The sequence below is a fragment of the Linepithema humile genome, chromosome 1, assembly GCF_040581485.1.
Source record: "Linepithema humile isolate Giens D197 chromosome 1, Lhum_UNIL_v1.0, whole genome shotgun sequence".
Taxonomy (NCBI): Eukaryota; Metazoa; Arthropoda; class Insecta; order Hymenoptera; family Formicidae; genus Linepithema; species Linepithema humile.
Window position 1 is genome coordinate 11,004,328 of NC_090128.1, and position 19,083 is coordinate 11,023,410.

A 19,083-nucleotide genomic window follows, 5' to 3' on the forward strand; every position below is an offset into this window, starting at 1 on the left:
TCAAGAGTAAAATATTTCTGATATAAAATATGAATCATATTCACAGACGCGATCCTTATATTATTTTTAATGATTTAATGATTTAATCAATTAAAAAAATTTTTATTATTAATTAAACAAAAATGTTGTATATATGATAAAATCTTGTATATGTTAATGTCAAATATTTTTGACAAATATACGGTTAATGCTGTACTTTGCGCCTTCGTGGAGTGAAAACTCACTAAAGAATCAATGAAAATATTTTTTTTTGCATTAACACTTCACAAACCAAACTTACAGGTCGTCGTATTTATTATATATTACGAACGCGAAGCCGATTTTCACGTACGATTCGAACGACGATCGGAATGCGACTAGCCTTATCAGAGAGAGACTCACCGCTGCCGTGGTGTCCGAAGTGACCGTGACGGTGATGACGTTATCGTCGTCGTTGTCGTCGTCGTCATCGTAATTGCCATCATCATCATCAGCGCCCATGCGGTCGTCCAGCATCCGTATTGAACCGGAAACAAACCAGAAAAGTGGGTGGGAGGTAAAACAGGGAAAAAGACAAGGATAGCACCGCGATAAGAGCAAGGACGATAAGGAATAAGAATCATCCGGGACACAAAGGAACAGGAAAACAAATATTACGTTAACTATGTTTCTATAAACTCCTAAAGTTTTACATATGTACACATAACATACTTTTTTTATTAAGTCTGTTCACTATTGTATGATTCATTTATTCCAATAACATATTTTTAATGTATTAATAAACTTAGAATATATAATAATCGTCTAGTTACTGTGTATATGCATTTCTAGCAATCATTTCTTTTTTATCGTGACTAATCGTTAACCTTTATAGCAATAAAGTTTATTTAAAATAAAACAATTCTTACAATTGCGGTAAAAGAATTTTCCTCAAAAATTTTAAATTCAATACTGTTTAGAATAAAATCGAATAATTTCTTTTATTCAAAAACCTAGCATAAACTATGCCAAAAAATTCTCTTCCATGATATTTAAAATATAATATCTTTATATTATATTCGAGTTAAAATTTTTTTATTAATTATGCATAAAGAAGTGTGCTTCTTACTTGCATCGGGCAGAACGATTGTGGAAGTCTCCATCCTGATTGTCTGATATCTCCGTCTTATTGTCAGATTCTTTCGCGGCGAATCGCGCGAGTAACTACACGCGTCACTATAGCAACGAAGGGTGCCATCGACAAAAATAGATTTTCCGAAAAGCACGGATTCTCGGGGTTGAATTTAAAGTACGCGATGAAGCTAGGCGTGTCAGAAGTACCGATACCGTAGCAATACAAATTGCACGATTTAAATATCATACGAACAGAAGGATTTTAAGCGTAATTTTGAAAAAATTATTAGACTACAGAAAGTGTTTAAAGAAAAAAAATCTATCATTTTGCCAATATTGTAAATTTGGAAATTAAAATATTGACTAACTCATCGATACAAGATGATGAAAGCTCCGTGAATCTAAGACTCTACATATGTAAGAAATGACGACTCTATTAATTTGTCTCAACTTGGAATCCAAGTAATTTTTGCGTAGATCATCGCAAAAAAATGCGGAGATGATCTCGCAGATAACCGCAACACTCACGATAAATTTCGCCGATTATTCCATCAATCGTCACATTTCTCGTAATAACATGACGCAATATAAAATAAAGATAGAAATATCTCCGGTCTAAGGCGAAGGAGAACGAGATATGTGAACAATTGCGTGTTCGCGTGTCGGATACGCAATTCGTACTAAAGGCACGTCGTCGACTCGTACGATTCGCGATCGTCCGAAGCACTCTCACGTGCGACGAAGAAGTGCTCTTACTATCTTTGCCCATTGCTTTTCCTTCCACTATCGCTCTCCTACTTTCCTTCTCTCATATTCCCCCTACTTCTTTAGTCGATTAAGGAAATTGATTATTTAACCCTGCAATTCCTCGGGTCTATCTCACACAATCACTTTTATTCTAAGATGTGATACATTTATCAATATTAACCTTGTAACTTTAAAATTTTATACCACCAAAATATTGTTTTGAAACATGTGTTCATAAAATACAAACAAAAGAAAGAAAATTAAATACATTTTTAAATTAATTTTACCAATATTTAATTAATATTACATTAATTTTATGATTGTAATACACAGCTGCAATAGTTATGTTATAAGCCATGTATTACAAACATTCAGTATGAAAGAAAAAAGGAAAATAGTTAAATGTTTCAAGTGTTTTGATGTCACATTTTTTTTTTCTCTCACAATCTGTTGAAAACAGGCGACCGTGAAAATAGCGGCGTTATCTATGTCGACAACAGTGTAACGACAATACAATCTTATCTTCGTATAAAACTAATCAGATGTTTCATATTTAAATAGTATGCTAATAACTATTACGAACATAAACCAGCAAGGCTTAATAATGTGAGGAAATTTAAAAAAATCATCGATCTCACAATAATGCAATAGAACAATAAATATTTAGAAGAACAATCTGATTCATTATTTAAAAATCATATTTTGATATAATTTGTGTTGCTAACATCACACAATGCGGTTTGCTTTTAAACTCTGAAAATTAATTATCAAAATTTTCAAATTCTTAATATGATATTCATAGTTGATTCCGAATTAAAATACTAATTTATATACTTTTATATTTTTCGAAATGTTAAATTTTAGATTCATGATTTTTTATTCTGTGCAATTTTATTATATATAAAATAATCGAAAAATTATGTAAAATGCAGAAAATTATTTATAGGCATTTTTATGCAAAATCTGTGATAGAAAATGTGTTTGTTAAGAATAGTATTGAAAATAATTACTAATAATATATAGACATACAAGTGAATCAAACTGTGCTCCAAAAAGACATTTTTTTAAATCATTTATATATTACTGAAGAAATATGTGACTCACAAAAAATGAACTTTACCGTATGAATGTAAAAGTACGTCAATTAGATCTCTCACAGGCAGTTACACCAATTAACAAGAGAATAGAAACTTGATCTCTCTCTTCTCGAATATTTCAGTCAGAAACATGATCGTAGAAAGAGACACAGACTCGGTGACCGCATTAGATTAACAGTGCGAATTAACCGATCTTTTTTCTTAATTACTGGAGTCAGAGTTATTATGTCGAACGAAGATGAAAAAGTACGTCGAGATCTAATTATCGAGACTGTTGGTGCGCGACGAAGGGGCCAAATCGGTGGGGTAGATAGAGTAGGTAGATGGGGTAGGGTGAGTAGGTTAGGTTGGCCGCGGCGTATCGACCGGCCCCGTATTGACGAGGAAATTCGGCAGTTCCAAAATGGTCGCGCAGTCTTTCGGGCGTCGGCAGGTGCCAAGAACCGTGCCGTGATACGCGCGCTTTCGCTCGTGATGCTTCACTTACCACTTCGCTGCATCGTCGTTGCACCGGGACGTCACAGCGTTTACTCATCGATCATAATCCTCTGCTTGTCGGCGACGAAAGTAAACGGTTATCGGGATGCTTCTTCGCATACCACTCGCGAGACACATGCGACAAGACGGAGACGAGCCGCGGAAGCGCGATCGGGAAAATGCGAGTACACGGACGCGACGCACACGATCTGACCGAACTTTTCAAATATTCGTAGCAGCCTCAACAACGATTAAAGTGCCGCCAACGCTTGCGCATAAACACGACGCCCGACTGGTTGGCTGCAGTGAGAGAAATCGTCCCAACATTCGTCATGATGCACTCACCGATTCCTGCCGAGAAACGCTGCAAGCTCGTAGAGAACTAGCCAAACATCTAGTTTTCGATAGTCGGTAAATAATTAACCATTAAGGCTGCGTTCGCTTTGGACGCTCACGCGCTGAAAGCATCAGTCTATCTTTCTTGCTCATTATACGTCGAAGAAAAATAAAATGACGTTTACGTCCTGAAAGCGTTATTCTATCTTTCTTTGACGCACTAGCGGATCCTAATATCGATAATGGGGGAGGATTTCAACCTGCTTTAACGTTTAATGCATTTTTTATCAAGATTTTTGAAACAGCAACATTGATTTTTTTTAACTTGGAAGAGAGGGGGTTTACCCCCCCCCCCCCCAGGATCCGCCCGTGCTTCGACGTATAATGAGCGAGAAAGAAAGACTAATGCTTTCAGCGCATGAGCGTCCAAAGCACGGACTAAGGAATAGAGGGACTGAGTCTAAAGTCCTAGTTTAGGCGAGAGGGGATGGTAATTCAAGCGTGCGGGGGGGGGGGGGACTGCTTTCCGCCATATTGATGTAGCGATTCTCACACAGAGATTCTGTGTCTGTGACATGGTTACACTCGTGTAGTGGTGTCACTAAATATAACGAGTGACAAGCGTAAAGAGATTAGGCGGTTTTATTATTGTTGTACTATAAATTTTATAAAATACTTTAACTTTTATTACTCTGAGGCTCTGCATACAGTAGACAAAATATTAAAAATAGCAATAATCATTTATTATTAAAAAGAGAAATTATTTTACATCTAACAAGAGAATAAAATATATTAATTAGTTCCAATTCTTATTTCTTAATTCATGCATTAATTTTTTCTATTCTTTTTATTTTTAAAATAAATAATTCCAATTTTTTATTTCTAATATTTAATAATTATTCCTATTTCTATTTCCTATTTTGTTTATTGTGCGCAGGATCTGACTTTCATTTCTCACACATACGCAAATAGTGAGTTCTATGTGTGGTGATTACTAAACGAATATGGCGGCCCCCCCCTCCCCCGCCGCAAACGTGCTCCCCCGGTATAGCTTGTGCTCCGTCCCTCTATTCCTTAGTCCGTGGTCCAAAGCGAACGCAGCCCGAGTAGTTACTATTTGCTATAAACATAACCAAATATAATAACAATTTTTAAGATTATTAGCACTAGCTGACAAAGTTTGACAAGTTTTTATAACGTAATACTAACACTAAAGATAACGTGAGTGCTTAGTTATTAGGAGAAATGTAGATAATTGAAGTGATAAATTTATTTGATTCTTGATCAGATGAATATATGTTTTGTTTTAGGTCATGGGGAGAGCATGCTGTATTTTAGGATGTCCTTCAGGAGGAGATGCACCATCTCATCACATTCCAAAAAATCCAGCTCTCTTTCAAAAATGGAAAAGTGTGATTTATTCCGAGAAAATGAGAAATATGACTGATGAACAGATAGGCAAGTGTGCTGTATGCTATCGACATTTTACTGACGAAGATTATTTAATAACCTTTAGAGTGAGAAAATTGAGACGTGGTGTCACGCCTTCTTTAAATCTGCCAAATATACCTGCTATTTATAATGAACCAAATACAGTTAATACAGAAACTGCAGAAATATCAAATGCAAGCCTAAATACATGTATTAAAGAAGAAACAACATCAGAAATCTCAGAGACAGGAAGTTTCATTACGGAAATGGAAGTATCAAAAACAGCTGACATCGCATTATTTGAGGATCTTCCAGACGAAACAGAACCCTGCTTGAAACAATTACAACTGAATAATCAGAACAAACATATGGAACAAACCAGTTTAGCTAAAGACTTGTTCAAATTATATTGTATGAAAATAATGTGGAGAAAGAGACAAGCAAAATTTATGGAATGGCGTCAATATAAAAAACAAGCAGAGCAATATGAAAAAACATCTACAATACAAAAGCTATTGTCTTTTTTGACATCTGATGAAATAGCATCAATCAAAACCAAGATAATAAAATCAAAGTACTCACCAAAGGTATATGTAAAAGAATATCATGAGATAGCTAAACGGAAAGCTCTTGAACAGTTATAAAATCTAATTGATGGAATAAGATTTGTTTCATATAATTAGTTATTGTAAAGAAATTTGATGATTGTTGAATATAGACAAGTACATTATAATTTAAGAAATCTTATCACAAATATTACAAGAACAATGATGACATGACAATGATGTAAGTATATTTTTACATTACATAATTATATCAATTATTTTCCAATAAAAAGTCAAATATAGATTGTATATTAAAACTTGTTTCAATCTGCAGCAATATATTGTTCAATTTTTATTTTTTTGTAATTAGCAATAATATACTAATATACTATTATACTATTAAATTTTTTCTCTATACAGGTGGGAATTTTTAATGGAAACATGGGATGCAAATTATTCAAGCATTGTGCTGATACAACACGTTGCTGTATTTTTAAAAACGAATACATGAAATTACATTTATAATTACGAGGGCTGTATGATAAGTACCTGTGTTTAACGACAGAAAGCATCATTGACTCAAAGTCTGTATACCATCGTTTAACGTCATCTTCTAAACGACGCCAGTCAAAATTTCAAACAGATTTATCGAGTAGTTTTGTTTTGACAACTGTTGAAAGTGGACAAGGTTATATTTGTTTGCAACCATGGAAAAAGAGCAATATCGGTCAGTGATTTGATTTTTTTTTTTGGATGGGAAGACGTGTGAAGAAATCAAAGTGAAGTTGCATGTCATTTATAAATTTTTTAGGATTCGCGAGGCATCATTTTCACCGACTATTTGGAGAAGGAAAGGACAATCACGGGGCAATACTATGCCGATTTATTGGGCCGATTCGACGCTGAATTGAAAAGAAAACGGCCTCATTTGGCGAAAAAAAAAATTCTCTTTCATCATGACAACGCACCAGCTCATTCGTCCGCAATCGCCACTGCAAAACTGGTCGAATTATGCTACGAATTGTTGTCTCATCCACCCTATTCTCCAGATTTGGCTCCCTGCAATTTCTATTTATTTCCAAACATGAAAAAATGGCTTGGTGGAAAGCGGTTCACGTCAAACGAGGAAATCATCGCCGAAACAGAGGTCTATTTTGCAGAGTTCGACAAATCATATTTTTTGGATGGTATAAAAATGTTGGAATATCGCTGGATTAAGTGTATCGAGCTGAAAGAAAACTATGTTGAAAAGTAAGTTAAAAAAATTTTTTTTAAATGCGTTTTTTTTTCTAACACGGGTACTTATCATACAGCCCTCGTATATATAATTGATAGAAGAATTGTTCTCTGAATAGATCTTTGAACATTATCTTATCACTAGTGACATCGCAGAGAGTGTAACGTATCTTTTCTGAACACATAATCTTGACGAGGATTACCCTGTTTAGCACTTTATTCGCCGTTGACAAATTTTTAACTACGCCTAAATTTCTACTCTGACATAATCCGATGATCCGTGTTTGAAAAACACGCCGATAAATAATTATTTTATCCGCATGTAATCGGTTCCCGGTGGAAGAGAAGAAAGGGTAAAGCAGATTGAATTAATAGAAATCAGAAAAAATACATAGGCAGAGACAAACTTTTCAGAATCGGTTGCTCTGTGTGATTCTTGAACAAAACACACATTCAAAAAAGTCACAAATTACGTTAGTCATGTTGAAAAATATCCTCATTAAAGAGTCATTAACATTTACATTAATCTAAACATCTTATCAATTTATTTTGAAGGTGCTGAATGTACACACAATACTTTACTCTTCTTCTACGTCCACCAATTAAGAAATTGTAATTCAAAATGTGCTCGATTCTACGACCGATCTCAAAGAGTTGTGTTTATCGTTCGTTAATTAGGGAATAATTTTCTTTTAGCTGTATAATTATGATTGGCTACAGGATATTAACTGGCATATCATTGTCCGATCTTAATGTACTTTCAATTTTTTCCTCATTATTTTCTTCATAGAATCCAATAATTTGAGAAACGCTAATTGTAAATAAAAAATATTGGTTCCGTAAAAAATGATTTAAGCAAGGCCTTAGTTTTTTTTAAAATATCTTATCGAAAGTCGTTGCTCTCTAATAATCTGATTTTATTTCATCGCGTTATTATACATAAATAATGAGAAAAATGAAAGTACATTGAAAAAGAAATTTTTTTTCAAATCGTAGCGTGTTTCGTCAAATATGTAAAGAGTCTTCATTTCACAGCGCGATATGAGAAGATAATGTGGGTCAGACAAGAAATGTACTATGACAGAAAAACAGTCATTCTTAAGAATTTGCGAGTGAAAATCTATCGCGATTTGCATAAAATTTATTTAAAGAGAAAGTGCAAGAGTGAACGGAACACTATAATTGTATGTAATGGTGCATTTTTTAGGCCTTGTAAGATATTTTGTCCGACAAAATATCTTTGTGGTCTCTAAAAAAAATATATAATTGTAATTCTATAAGTAAAATTGAATGCATTAATAATAGCTCATGCATTCACAAGAATATTTTACGATATATAACTCGTATCGATCTTGTTTTTGCAAGCATGAAGCAGTTGAAATATACAATTAATAATACAAACAAAAAAATATGTTTGTTTTTTAAATATTACAAAGAAATTTGATCATTAAATGAAGTACATTACGCTATCAATGCACTTGATTTTACAATGTTATCACAATTATGTACATATTTAATTAAGGAACAAATAATTGTACTTGCTCGCCAACTGGAGTGTTGCAATTTTTATCGGATACAAATTTTGCTTTAGACTGCTTCGACACGTCGAAGAATCGATGAATACCGAAAATCAGCATACAGTTACATGCGCTATTAAAAACGAAATGTCAATGTTTACGTCGCGCGTTTTAGTTGCAAAAATCACCAATCGAAAAGAACATTAACTGTAATGTCAACAGAAAATAATACATTCCGGCGATTGCTTATCACTTTTATCAACATTCTTGATGGAAACTTGCATTAACTACGCACTTTTAATGGATAAAATACAAAGTTGATCGCGGAACGTTCGCATTTCGAGCCGACGCATGTACACATAGAACCATTAACACACTTCCGGTAAGATTCTTTTTAATTAAATGTGTAGCGTTTAGATATTTGCGCATAATGACCGTTGATTTAAAAATTCAGAGTTATTTAAATAGTATATTATTTTGTTAAAACTTGATTAATAAGTCTGAAGTAAAAGTTCTTAAACTGAAAGTACTGGTTATTGGTGTCTAAAAGCCAATGCCCACGATAACAGAAATCGATCCCGACTCGGGATTCCCGAGATTTCAGCCAGAGAGAGAGATAACCAATCAACTTGCATTTTTTTATGAAAAATGGGAATTTTATTGGCTGTATGTTTCTCGGGCCAAGATCTCAGACCAATTGCTGGCATCGTAGACATTGGCCTTAATGGAATATTATACATAGTAATAGTGGGTGTTTACGATAATTCAAGTTCGAGTTAGTTTCACTAGGGCCGAAAAATGAGATAGACATAACCATCTAGAATCTTTATAATTCATGACAACTCGACGCTGTCTTGTATTGCTCGAGTTAAATTCATTGAATTTATTGAGCAAATTTTATTGTAATAGAAAAATGTCATTTATTATTATTATTAATTATATTATTATTAATTTATTAAAGAGGTATACCAACATACATACCAACATTATTTGTTTCTTTCATAGACTGATTTGCAGTTGACATTTTTCTATTACAATAAAATTTGCTCAATAAACTCAACAAATTCAATGAATTTAACTCAAGCAATACAAGACAGCGTCGAGCTGTCATGAATCATAAAGGTTCTAGATGGTTATGTCTATCTCATTTTTCGGTCCTAGATAAACTAACTCGAACTTGAATTATCGTAACAGTCGTCAGAGGCTTAGTTTACGCCGATTATTTAGTACGCGTACCAAGTACTAAATCAGCTTTTTTGATTGGTGTACATTTTACACTAAACGATTTATACCTATCGGAGAAGCAGATTTAGTATTCGATACGCGTACTAAACAATCGGTGTAAACCAGTGCTCGGAATTATAGCGTTTTCGAATAAACGGGGTTTGAACGATCTAGGGTTGATCAATCACTATTTTACTATAAATGCAAGTTTTTCATTGGTGGAGAGGTTGCAATGACGTCATTAACCAATCTTGGGTCGTTCAAATCCTGTATAATCGAAAACGCTATTAGTCTGAACATTTCAGCCGATTTCCATGGTATACGCCTCCTTTCCTCTTCTTACCGCGCGCGCCGCAGCCGCTAGAGCCAGCGCCGCCGAGCGTTAGGAGCGACACTATCTGATTATGAGTGGGTTCTTCTCCCTATTTATTAAAATTTTAAAAAATGTATTAAAATTTATTAAAAATAAATTTTTTATTTTTAAATTTATTAAGTGGAAATATTTCAATAGATTTCCACGTCACCCATGAGATACTAATGCTGACGCGTTTTTTTTTTAAGTAGTTTCCCCCGTAGACCTATTCCACTAAAGATAAAAATAAATTCTTAATTTAAAAAAAATATATATAAAAGAGATTTTCTTAATTAGATTTTCTTGGCCTTTTATGAGAATGAACAATTGATGCAATAATGTAGATAGAAACCACTTTTTGAAAAACGTGTCAGTAGTAATACCTATTGGGTGACGTAGAAATCTATTGAAATATTTCCACTTAATAAATTTAAAAAAAAAATTGATTTTTAATAAATTTTAATAAATTTTTTTAAATTTTAATAAATAGGGAGAAGAACCTACTCATAGAACCTAATCAGATAGGGCGCTCCTAACGCTCGGCGGCGCTGGCCCTAGCGGCTGCGGCGCGCGCGGTAAGGGTGAAATCAACTGATACGGAAAAGAGCTGCGGAACGGAGAGTGCGTCATTGAGACAGCCAATCACAGCTATTTGAGTACGATTGTATTCCGCAAGTGATTGGCTGTCTCAATGACGTACTCCGTTCCGCAGCTCTTTTCCATATCATCTGATTTCACCCTAATAGCGTTTTCGATTATACAGGATTTGAACGACCCAGGGTTGATCAATCACTATTTTACTATAAATGCAAGTCTTTCATTGGTGGAGAGGTTGCAATGACGTCATTAACCAACCCTGGGTCGTTCAAATCCTGTATAATCGAAAACGCTATAAGAAGAGGAAAGGAGGCGTATACCACGAAAATCGGCTGAAATGTTCAGACTAATTCCGAGCACTGGTGTAAACTAACAAGGGGAGACTATGACGTGATACCAATCGATTTTGTCGAAACTCCGTGTATCGATAGAGTATCATGTCAAGTGTTTCAGGGTAAACGAATAAGACGCACTTTTCAAGCGTTCACGAGAAAATCGAGATTAAAGAATCCCAAGCGCTATATTAACACATGGCGTAGAGCATAAAACCGAAGAGCGCATAGCTCGGCGATAAAGTACTAGACTCGTAACGGCAACGTTGCTGGTTCGAGTCTCGATGATTTTTTTTTTTAATTTCTACAAAAAAATGTAATTATTAATATATTATTAATATATTATTATTAATACATTATTATTAATACATACACAGAAAATAAATGTAAATACATTTTATTCATTCATTGCATATTAAAAAAGCACATTTTTCTACATATTACGAAGGAAAAAATTAAATAAATGTAATTATTGATTGTTTTTAAACAACGGATGAATCAGTGCTATATACAAGTAAATGTGAAACGTGTTTTGTGAAGCAGTTGAAAGCCGTTACACAGAAAGAATTATTTTACATTTACATTTATTTAATTTTTTCCTTCGTAATATGTAGAAAAATGTGCTTTTTTAATATGCAATGAATGAATAAAATGTATTTACATTTATTTTCTGTGTATGTATTAATAATAATATATTAATAATTACATTCTTTTGTAGAAATTAAAAAAAAAGGAAAAAAAAATTATTGAGACTCGAACCAGCAACGTTGCCGTTACGAGTCTAGTACTTGATCGCTGAACTACGCGCTCTTCGATTTTATGCTCTACGCCAGTGCTCGGAATTAGTCTGAACATTTCAGCCGATTTCCGTGGTATACGCCTCCTTTCCTCTCCTTACCGCGCGCGCCGCAGCCGCTAGGGCCAACGCCGCCGAGCGTTAGGAGCGGCACTATCTGATTAGGTTCTATGAGTAGGTTCTTCTCCCTATTTATTAAAATTTAAAAAAATTTATTAAAATTTATTAAAAATAAATTTTTTTTTAAATTTATTAAGTGGAAATATTTCAATAGATTTCTACGTCACCCATGAGGTACTAATACTGACACGTTTTTCAAAAAGTGGTTTCTATCTACATTATTGCATCAATTGTTCATTCTCATAAAAGGCTAAGAAAATCTAATTAAGAAAATCTCTTTTATATATTTTTTTTTTTAAATTAAGAATTTATTTTTATCTTTAGTGGAATAGGTCTACGGGGGAAACTACTTAAAAAAAAAACGCGTCAGCATTAGTATCTCATGGGTGACGTGGAAATCTATTGAAATATTTCCACTTAATAAATTTAAAAATAAAAAATTTATTTTTAATAAATTTTAATACATTTTTTAAAATTTTAATAAATAGGAAGAAGAACCCATTCATAATCAGATAGTGTCGCTCCTAACGCTCGGCGGCGCTGGCCCTAGCGGCTGCGGCGCGCGCGGTAAGGAGAGGAAAGGAGGCGTATACCACGGAAATCGGCTGAAATGTTCAGACTAATTCCGAGCACTGCTCTACGCCATGTGTTAATATAGCGCTTGGGATTCTTTAATCTCGATTTTCTCGCGAACGCTTGAGAAGTGCGTCTTATCCGATAACCCTGAAACACTTGACATGATACTCTATCGATACACGGAGTTTCGACAAAATCGATTGGTATCACGTCGTAGTCTCCCCTTGTAAGCCAGATAGCACAGATAGTATTGAATTTATCGATATCGATCAATAGTCTGATTCGAGCATTGAAATATATACCATACTGGAACGAGCACGCCTTTGTTCTCGACCGGTCAGATGGAGATAGCTGTTCGGACCCGGATCTCTCTATCTAACCAACAGTTTTGGTCACGTGTTTACAGCTACTATTAGTCGAGAGTAGACGAGTATATTTTTCATAATTAACAAATAATTTTGCTAAACCACGAAGAAGACGTTTTCCATAGGCCATTTTTTGAATGTCGGACCATTCACATAATGCAGCCATTTCTTCAAAATCTTTAATCCATCTTGTTACGTCTACTTTATCGTCTCCACTGAATGTTTCTAGAAATTCTTCGACATCTCTAAATGTTAATAGCTGATTTCTTTGTAAATTTCTCGTTCTATTTCGTCTTCTTTCGATCGGCTCTTCATCATCGTCACTGGAAGTTGTATTACTTTTACTAGTATCTTCTTGCCTTCTGTATGTATCTTCATCGTCATTTTTATTCTTGATATTGCCATGTTGTTCTAGTTCACCATGGTCGCGTTCAATTTGCATAATTGCTGATAGTCTTAAAATGAGTTCGTTCTTTAATCCGGTCGTCTTTAATTTTCGTCTTTTTAGTTCGTCTTTTTAGTTCGTCTTTTAGTTGAACCGTCGTCATATCCGCCAGTTTTGCATTTAGATCGTTGTTTATCGCACTACTACCTGGTTCTGCCATTGTTAAAGTAACACGTCTTAAATCTTCTTATGTGAATCGTCTCAATTCGTCTTGAACAACGTGACACGACTTAAACACTTTGTTATGACTTGAACATCTTGACACGACTTGAACACTTTGTTTCGACTTGTACACCTTGATACGACTTGAACACCTTGCTACGACTTGAACAGCTCGATGCGATTTTTAACACCTTGTCTTATGTTTTGCACTGGCTTAACACTGATAATGTACTCTAAGCTAGGACGAGCCCCCAATTTATGTAGGATTATACATAGGTTTATTTAATAATATAGAGTACAGTTAACAATATAGAGTACAACTAATCGTCGTGTTCTTTTCCGTATAGAAGTTCGCTCTAGACTGACTTTTCGCTCGTTTCTCTACGCACTTTTATACCCTAAAGAGTGGTAACATAAAAGAAAATCGACATTGTTTGTCGCGGACCGCCAAAAGAGTTTACTTATAATTATCTCAATAGACGCTGTGATCGAAAACATAAAAAGAAAACTGACGTTATTTGTCGGTCGATATCAACAGGCCGGAGATCCGGGTCGGATTACGGGTCGGATCCGTAAGAAAGGAAAAAAAATGAACTGAATTATTAAAGCACAGTGCCGAATTGTGTCTTTACGTTTATATGTAAGTTATTTTTTATCGAAGCGTATTTTGGAATGACAAACGTTACGAAAGAAAATTGTTTTATACTGAAAAGGTTTTTATGTTGGAAACAGTATTGATATTGTTGCATCCTCAACATTGGCTTGGTACCTCAGCAACTATTTTTTTTTGTTTTTTTTTGTTTTTTTTTGTTTTTTTTTTTTTGTTCGCCGATTTAGTTTCCGGTCCGCTATGCAACCTTAAATTTTGTAAAATTTGTATACTAAATATTCTCACGTGTGCGTTGTGTATGGTAAATATATTAGTATTTTAAGAAAACCACATTATTCAAATTTGGTTTTTTACTGGCATACTTATATTTCATTAAAAAACACAAACACCACATGATCATTAAACTTTTCGGATGTAAGATTGATGACAGAGAACGAGATGTAGGTAACATGTCGTAGTCGTGGACGTATGGTAGGACACAGAAAAACGTAAGTCGTGAAACGTATCCACACAATAACTTTTCACGACTTACATTTTTCTCTGCCTTATCATACGTTCACGACTACGACTTACATCTCATTCTCTGCCATCAGCCTAATATTCCGTAATGGATTCCACAACGCAACGTCAGTTGAGACTGCTTCAACTGCATTTGTTACACTGCTCCTGCGTCTTCGCTACTGCGCGAACATCCACGCATCGGGTTATAAAACCACAGCATGTCTGAAATTTTAGACAGATGCTGCTTTCAAATATGTTGTCTAATTTTTTGGACAACAATTCTAAATTTTTCGGACAGACGCGCCACTATTCTAAACTTTCAGAGAAACTACTCTGATATTTAAGACAGATTGTCTGAAATTACTTTCAGGCACCCAGATCTGAAAATTCAGACAAAAATGTGTCTGAATTTTTAGGCAATTTTTTACAGTGAAGCTTATTTTTTAAAAGAGTTTATTTTTTGAGTGATTAGTCGAGAAATAACAGTAAATAAATATGTCAATTTAAATAGAAAAAAATATTCTGTGTTTGTTCTTACCACGGTGCAGAATTATTATAAATTGATGCGAAATAATATTCTTTCGCGAAATCAACTTCAATCTTTTAGTTCTCTAATAATCGTAATTATATTAACGAATCAATGCGGTGAGTATAAAAATAGATTTATTCTTCGTAGCTGAATCATTTCTCCATTCGAAATGATTGTATATAAACAGCATATAAGCATTAAAAATATAAAAAAAGGTAATAAAAATTGAAAGAAAATGCAGGATTGCAATATAAAGAAGAAACACAGATATTTTTCACTTTCTTTCTGATCGCGATTACCTCGTTAATTAGGTGTTTGTATAATGCTCGACTATTTCGCGTACCGTACTATTAGTCATAGCTGATGTTAGTATTTGGCGATACATGCCATCCATTTATGCAATGTGTATATACTGTTAACACAAACATGCACTAATCAGCCATTCGCGTTTGTTTAATGAATTAATTCGCAAATCAATCATTATCCGCAGATAAAATTTCACCAAATTCCATTACGATTGTATATGATTACGCTAGATAATGCTGGTTATCTCGCATGATCGCCGTGTTTCTCTTGAAGAATAAATAAACATAGAAATCATTAACTACACGTGTATACCTAGGCAAGAAAATAATTTATTTTTGAGATGATTGAAAGCGGAATATTCGAAGTAGTAAAGCTTGCTTTAGACCAGCGCTCGGAATTAGTTGCACATTTCGGGCCGATTCAGGAGACGATTGATAATTTCCAAGAATTCAAGATAGAAATTTACCTATAATATCATGTAACAGAAAATATTGATAAAGTATTGAAAATATTTCATATTTCTACATTAGATTCTCTCTAGAATGTAACTTTTATTTTTTTTACTTACACACTCATGTACATGTTCGTACATACGCACAACGTACAATTTTTTTTTTCGAATAATTAAGTACCTATAAAAATTTATAAAAAAAATTAATTCCTCCATTTTATCAATAACAAGCATGTAATAAATAATATCAATGTAGCTAATAATGAAATAAAAATAATCGAAGAACTATATTTTATTCTAATTTTATAATCTATAAAATTTAATTTTTGTTATTTGAAATTTTTAACCTTTCTATCTTTCAATAAAATATTGTATGTTTTTAATAAGGTTCTTGATGAAAATTTATGGATTAGGAATTAATTTATAAATTTTTATAGGTACCTAATTATTCGAAAAGAAAATTGTACGTTGTGCATATGTGCGAACATGCATATGAGTGAGTAAAAAAATTGAAAATTACATTCGAGGAAATAAATTTACAATTCACAGTGCAAACGTGAGAATCTAATGTAGAAATATGAAATATTTTATATCCTCGATAATGTCAAAAATGCCAAATATCCGAAATCGTACTTGTTTTCATGTTAATCGAATTGATATTCGATCCAAGATATAAGACATACAGTTTCATAATGACAACGAAAAACAACTGGCGAAAGGAGTATGCGGAGTTGTTTTTAGCGTGTGATCTCCGTACCGTTGTTATTCGTCGTGCGACATGCCGTTGACCCACCTAGATCGTACAGCCACGATCTAGTCGCACGCAATGCACTAAAAAAATTGAAGAGGACAAGTTTAAGAAGCAAAGCAATTATTCGTGTATTACCAGAAATATTTTATTCACTCTTTTACATACATACGAAGAAGAATATTTAAAATATTGTTATTAAAATATATGTATTTATTTTATAAATTCAAGGAATAGTTCATTGTTCTACACAATCAATATGTTTTTAACACATTTTTTCGAAGGATCCAGCAGCTTTTCAATTTCCGATCAAAAATGTCATTTTTTTGGTTAAGAAATTATCAAGTTATGTACGGCAACTCATCAAATATGTTAGAAAATCGTGTTATCACATTTTTTACAGAGTCTAGATGAAACCTTTTTTATTTGATTTTATAATCTAATAACGTTAAGTGCTGATTGTATAAAAGATATAGTAAGATGTTTTTTTAACGGTAACGTGCTTACAGTTGCGGACATAACTGTGTAAATTTCTAATAAAAGAATTTTTTTGAGGAATTTACAAGCTATCGGATGCCTCGATAAAGTGTGTTGAAAATTAGGTGATTATATAAGGAAGTGAATTTTTAAATTTTTATAATAAATACATGTTTTTTAATAACTTTTTCAAAATTTTTTTATTTGCCAATTAGTTGCATTAATATAAATAAAGAAATAAATATATTAAACAATTTATAAATAATTGTTTTGTTTTTCAGTTTTCAATGTATATATTTACCATTTATGCATGGTAATTTAATCAGCTATTTCTCTTCGCAAAACATAAACTATTTTATATTCAGGGGTAAACTCAAGCGATTGTGTATCTGTATATCTGTTATGTGTGACGTATATGTGTGTTTTAATGTAAATGTGTATTACCCGCGTTTTTTGTTATCGCCTGAGTTATAAAAGCTATCTTAAAATTTAGTTATTGTGTAGTGCAACAATTGACAATTGCGGCGTGGCTAAACACGTATGGATGTATGCACGCCATTATTAGAATATATATAAATTATTACATAGACAAATATATATCGACGAGAAAAATATTGATTCTTTTGTTTGTACGTGACTAATTATAGGGGAGATAATATATTATATACTTACTTTGTTCTTTGAATGAAAAAAAGTGATGCTGCATCGACAGTGTTTATCTAACTAAAATGAATCTCATTAATTCAGCAGTGTAAAGTAAAACAAGAGGATAATATGTTAATTTTATTAATACTATTATTGAATTAATAAGACTTATTGACTGGACGAAAAGTTGAATGCTGTTCATGGAACATTATTTCTTTTTTCCGTGTACGCGTGATTATACATGTTTATTCATACGAAGTGTTTTTCATCAATATACAGGAAGTTAAATCAAAAGTCGCGATTTTTATTTTCGATTTTTTTGTGAAAATTAGATTTCAAATCTTTTTAACCCGCATTCTGAGCTGACATCCATAGTGTGCAAGTGCTATATTATATTATCTCCACTTTAATGTTGTCACAGTAGTGAACTTACTTTATTGACATTGGTTCTATATTAAGTGAATAAAGTTCGGAATCGGACGGCCACATTGAGCGTTAACTGCACACCGAAAATATAATTCAATTATTATGTTATAGTAAAAAAAATCATAATCTTGAAAATTATAATAAAATAATATTATAATAAATTATCAAATAATCTGGTATAAAAGGCGAAAAGAGCTTTTGCTGGGTGTTTGTGCGATCAAAATTTAAATATATTATAAAAATTATAGAATTACAAACGGTTCTGCCTATGTTAGGCCTTTTTCAGTGTTGTTACAAGTATATAAATATCAATAAAACAGTATTACATTGGTCGGATTGTTAATAATTGATAATATAATAAATATTAGTTGCCTTGACACCCTTTGACGCTTTGGTTTTTATAACCTTTTTCTATTAACATTTGTTGTTGTTATAAAATCATGGATTAAGTAAAATAAAGTCGGATTAAGTAAAATAAGGTAATATTATAATAAATTATAATAAATAATAATTAATACTAATAATTGATCTCATTGTTTATCGGTAATTGTGAGGTATATTTAAATTATCACGCACACATATGTGTATATATTGATATATAGATATATATATATATATATATGCAAGATATCTCAGATCAACCGTATCCAATTAGCAAATTCCTAAGATTATTTGGAGATGAAAATCTTTATATCAAAATGTCATGGAATTTCTGAGGATTCTAATATAATGAGGATATAAAAATCAAGATGACGGTCTATTTTAAACATTTTGCATTCTATTTTAAACATCTATTTTAAACATTTTAAAAATTACTGTAGCTTCGACATTTTAATATAAGAATTTTAGTCTCAAAATAACTTCAGAAATCTGTTATGAACTGATGATACGGTTAGTTTGGAATACCCTGCATATTATTAGCATTAGTACATGATTTTATAAC

At 32.9% G+C, this 19,083-nt stretch overlaps 2 protein-coding genes across 9 annotated transcripts in view; one reads left to right on the plus strand and one right to left on the minus strand.

Moving 5' to 3' along the window:
- pnut (septin 7-like protein pnut) overlaps nucleotides 1-3,561 on the minus strand; it is a 36,166-nt gene extending 32,605 nt beyond the window's left edge. The window contains exons 1-2 of the mRNA XM_067347915.1: nucleotides 3,424-3,561; nucleotides 382-495 (exon numbers count right to left, since the gene is read on the minus strand). Coding sequence (XP_067204016.1) covers nucleotides 382-495; nucleotides 3,424-3,471 — 162 coding nt within the window. The 5' untranslated portion in view covers nucleotides 3,472-3,561. The remainder of the gene's footprint in view (nucleotides 1-381; nucleotides 496-3,423) is intronic.
- Nucleotides 3,562-3,680: 119 nt separating this feature from the next.
- Nucleotides 3,681-19,083, plus strand: part of LOC105669009 (uncharacterized) — a 63,795-nt gene continuing 48,392 nt past the window's right edge. For 4 of the 8 annotated variants that reach the window (XM_067347931.1, XM_067347933.1, XM_067347930.1 and 1 more), the window contains exons 1-4: nucleotides 3,684-3,824; nucleotides 5,060-5,966; nucleotides 6,146-6,452; nucleotides 6,537-6,976. In XM_067347931.1, coding sequence (XP_067204032.1) covers nucleotides 5,063-5,824 — 762 coding nt within the window. In that variant the 5' untranslated portion in view covers nucleotides 3,684-3,824; nucleotides 5,060-5,062 and the 3' untranslated portion in view covers nucleotides 5,825-5,966; nucleotides 6,146-6,452; nucleotides 6,537-6,976. Of the gene's footprint in view, nucleotides 3,825-4,641; nucleotides 4,971-5,059; nucleotides 5,967-6,145; nucleotides 6,453-6,536; nucleotides 9,005-19,083 lie in introns of those variants that run through there. The other 4 variants (XM_067347934.1, XM_067347935.1, XM_012375638.2 and 1 more) reach the window with 4 other exon arrangements.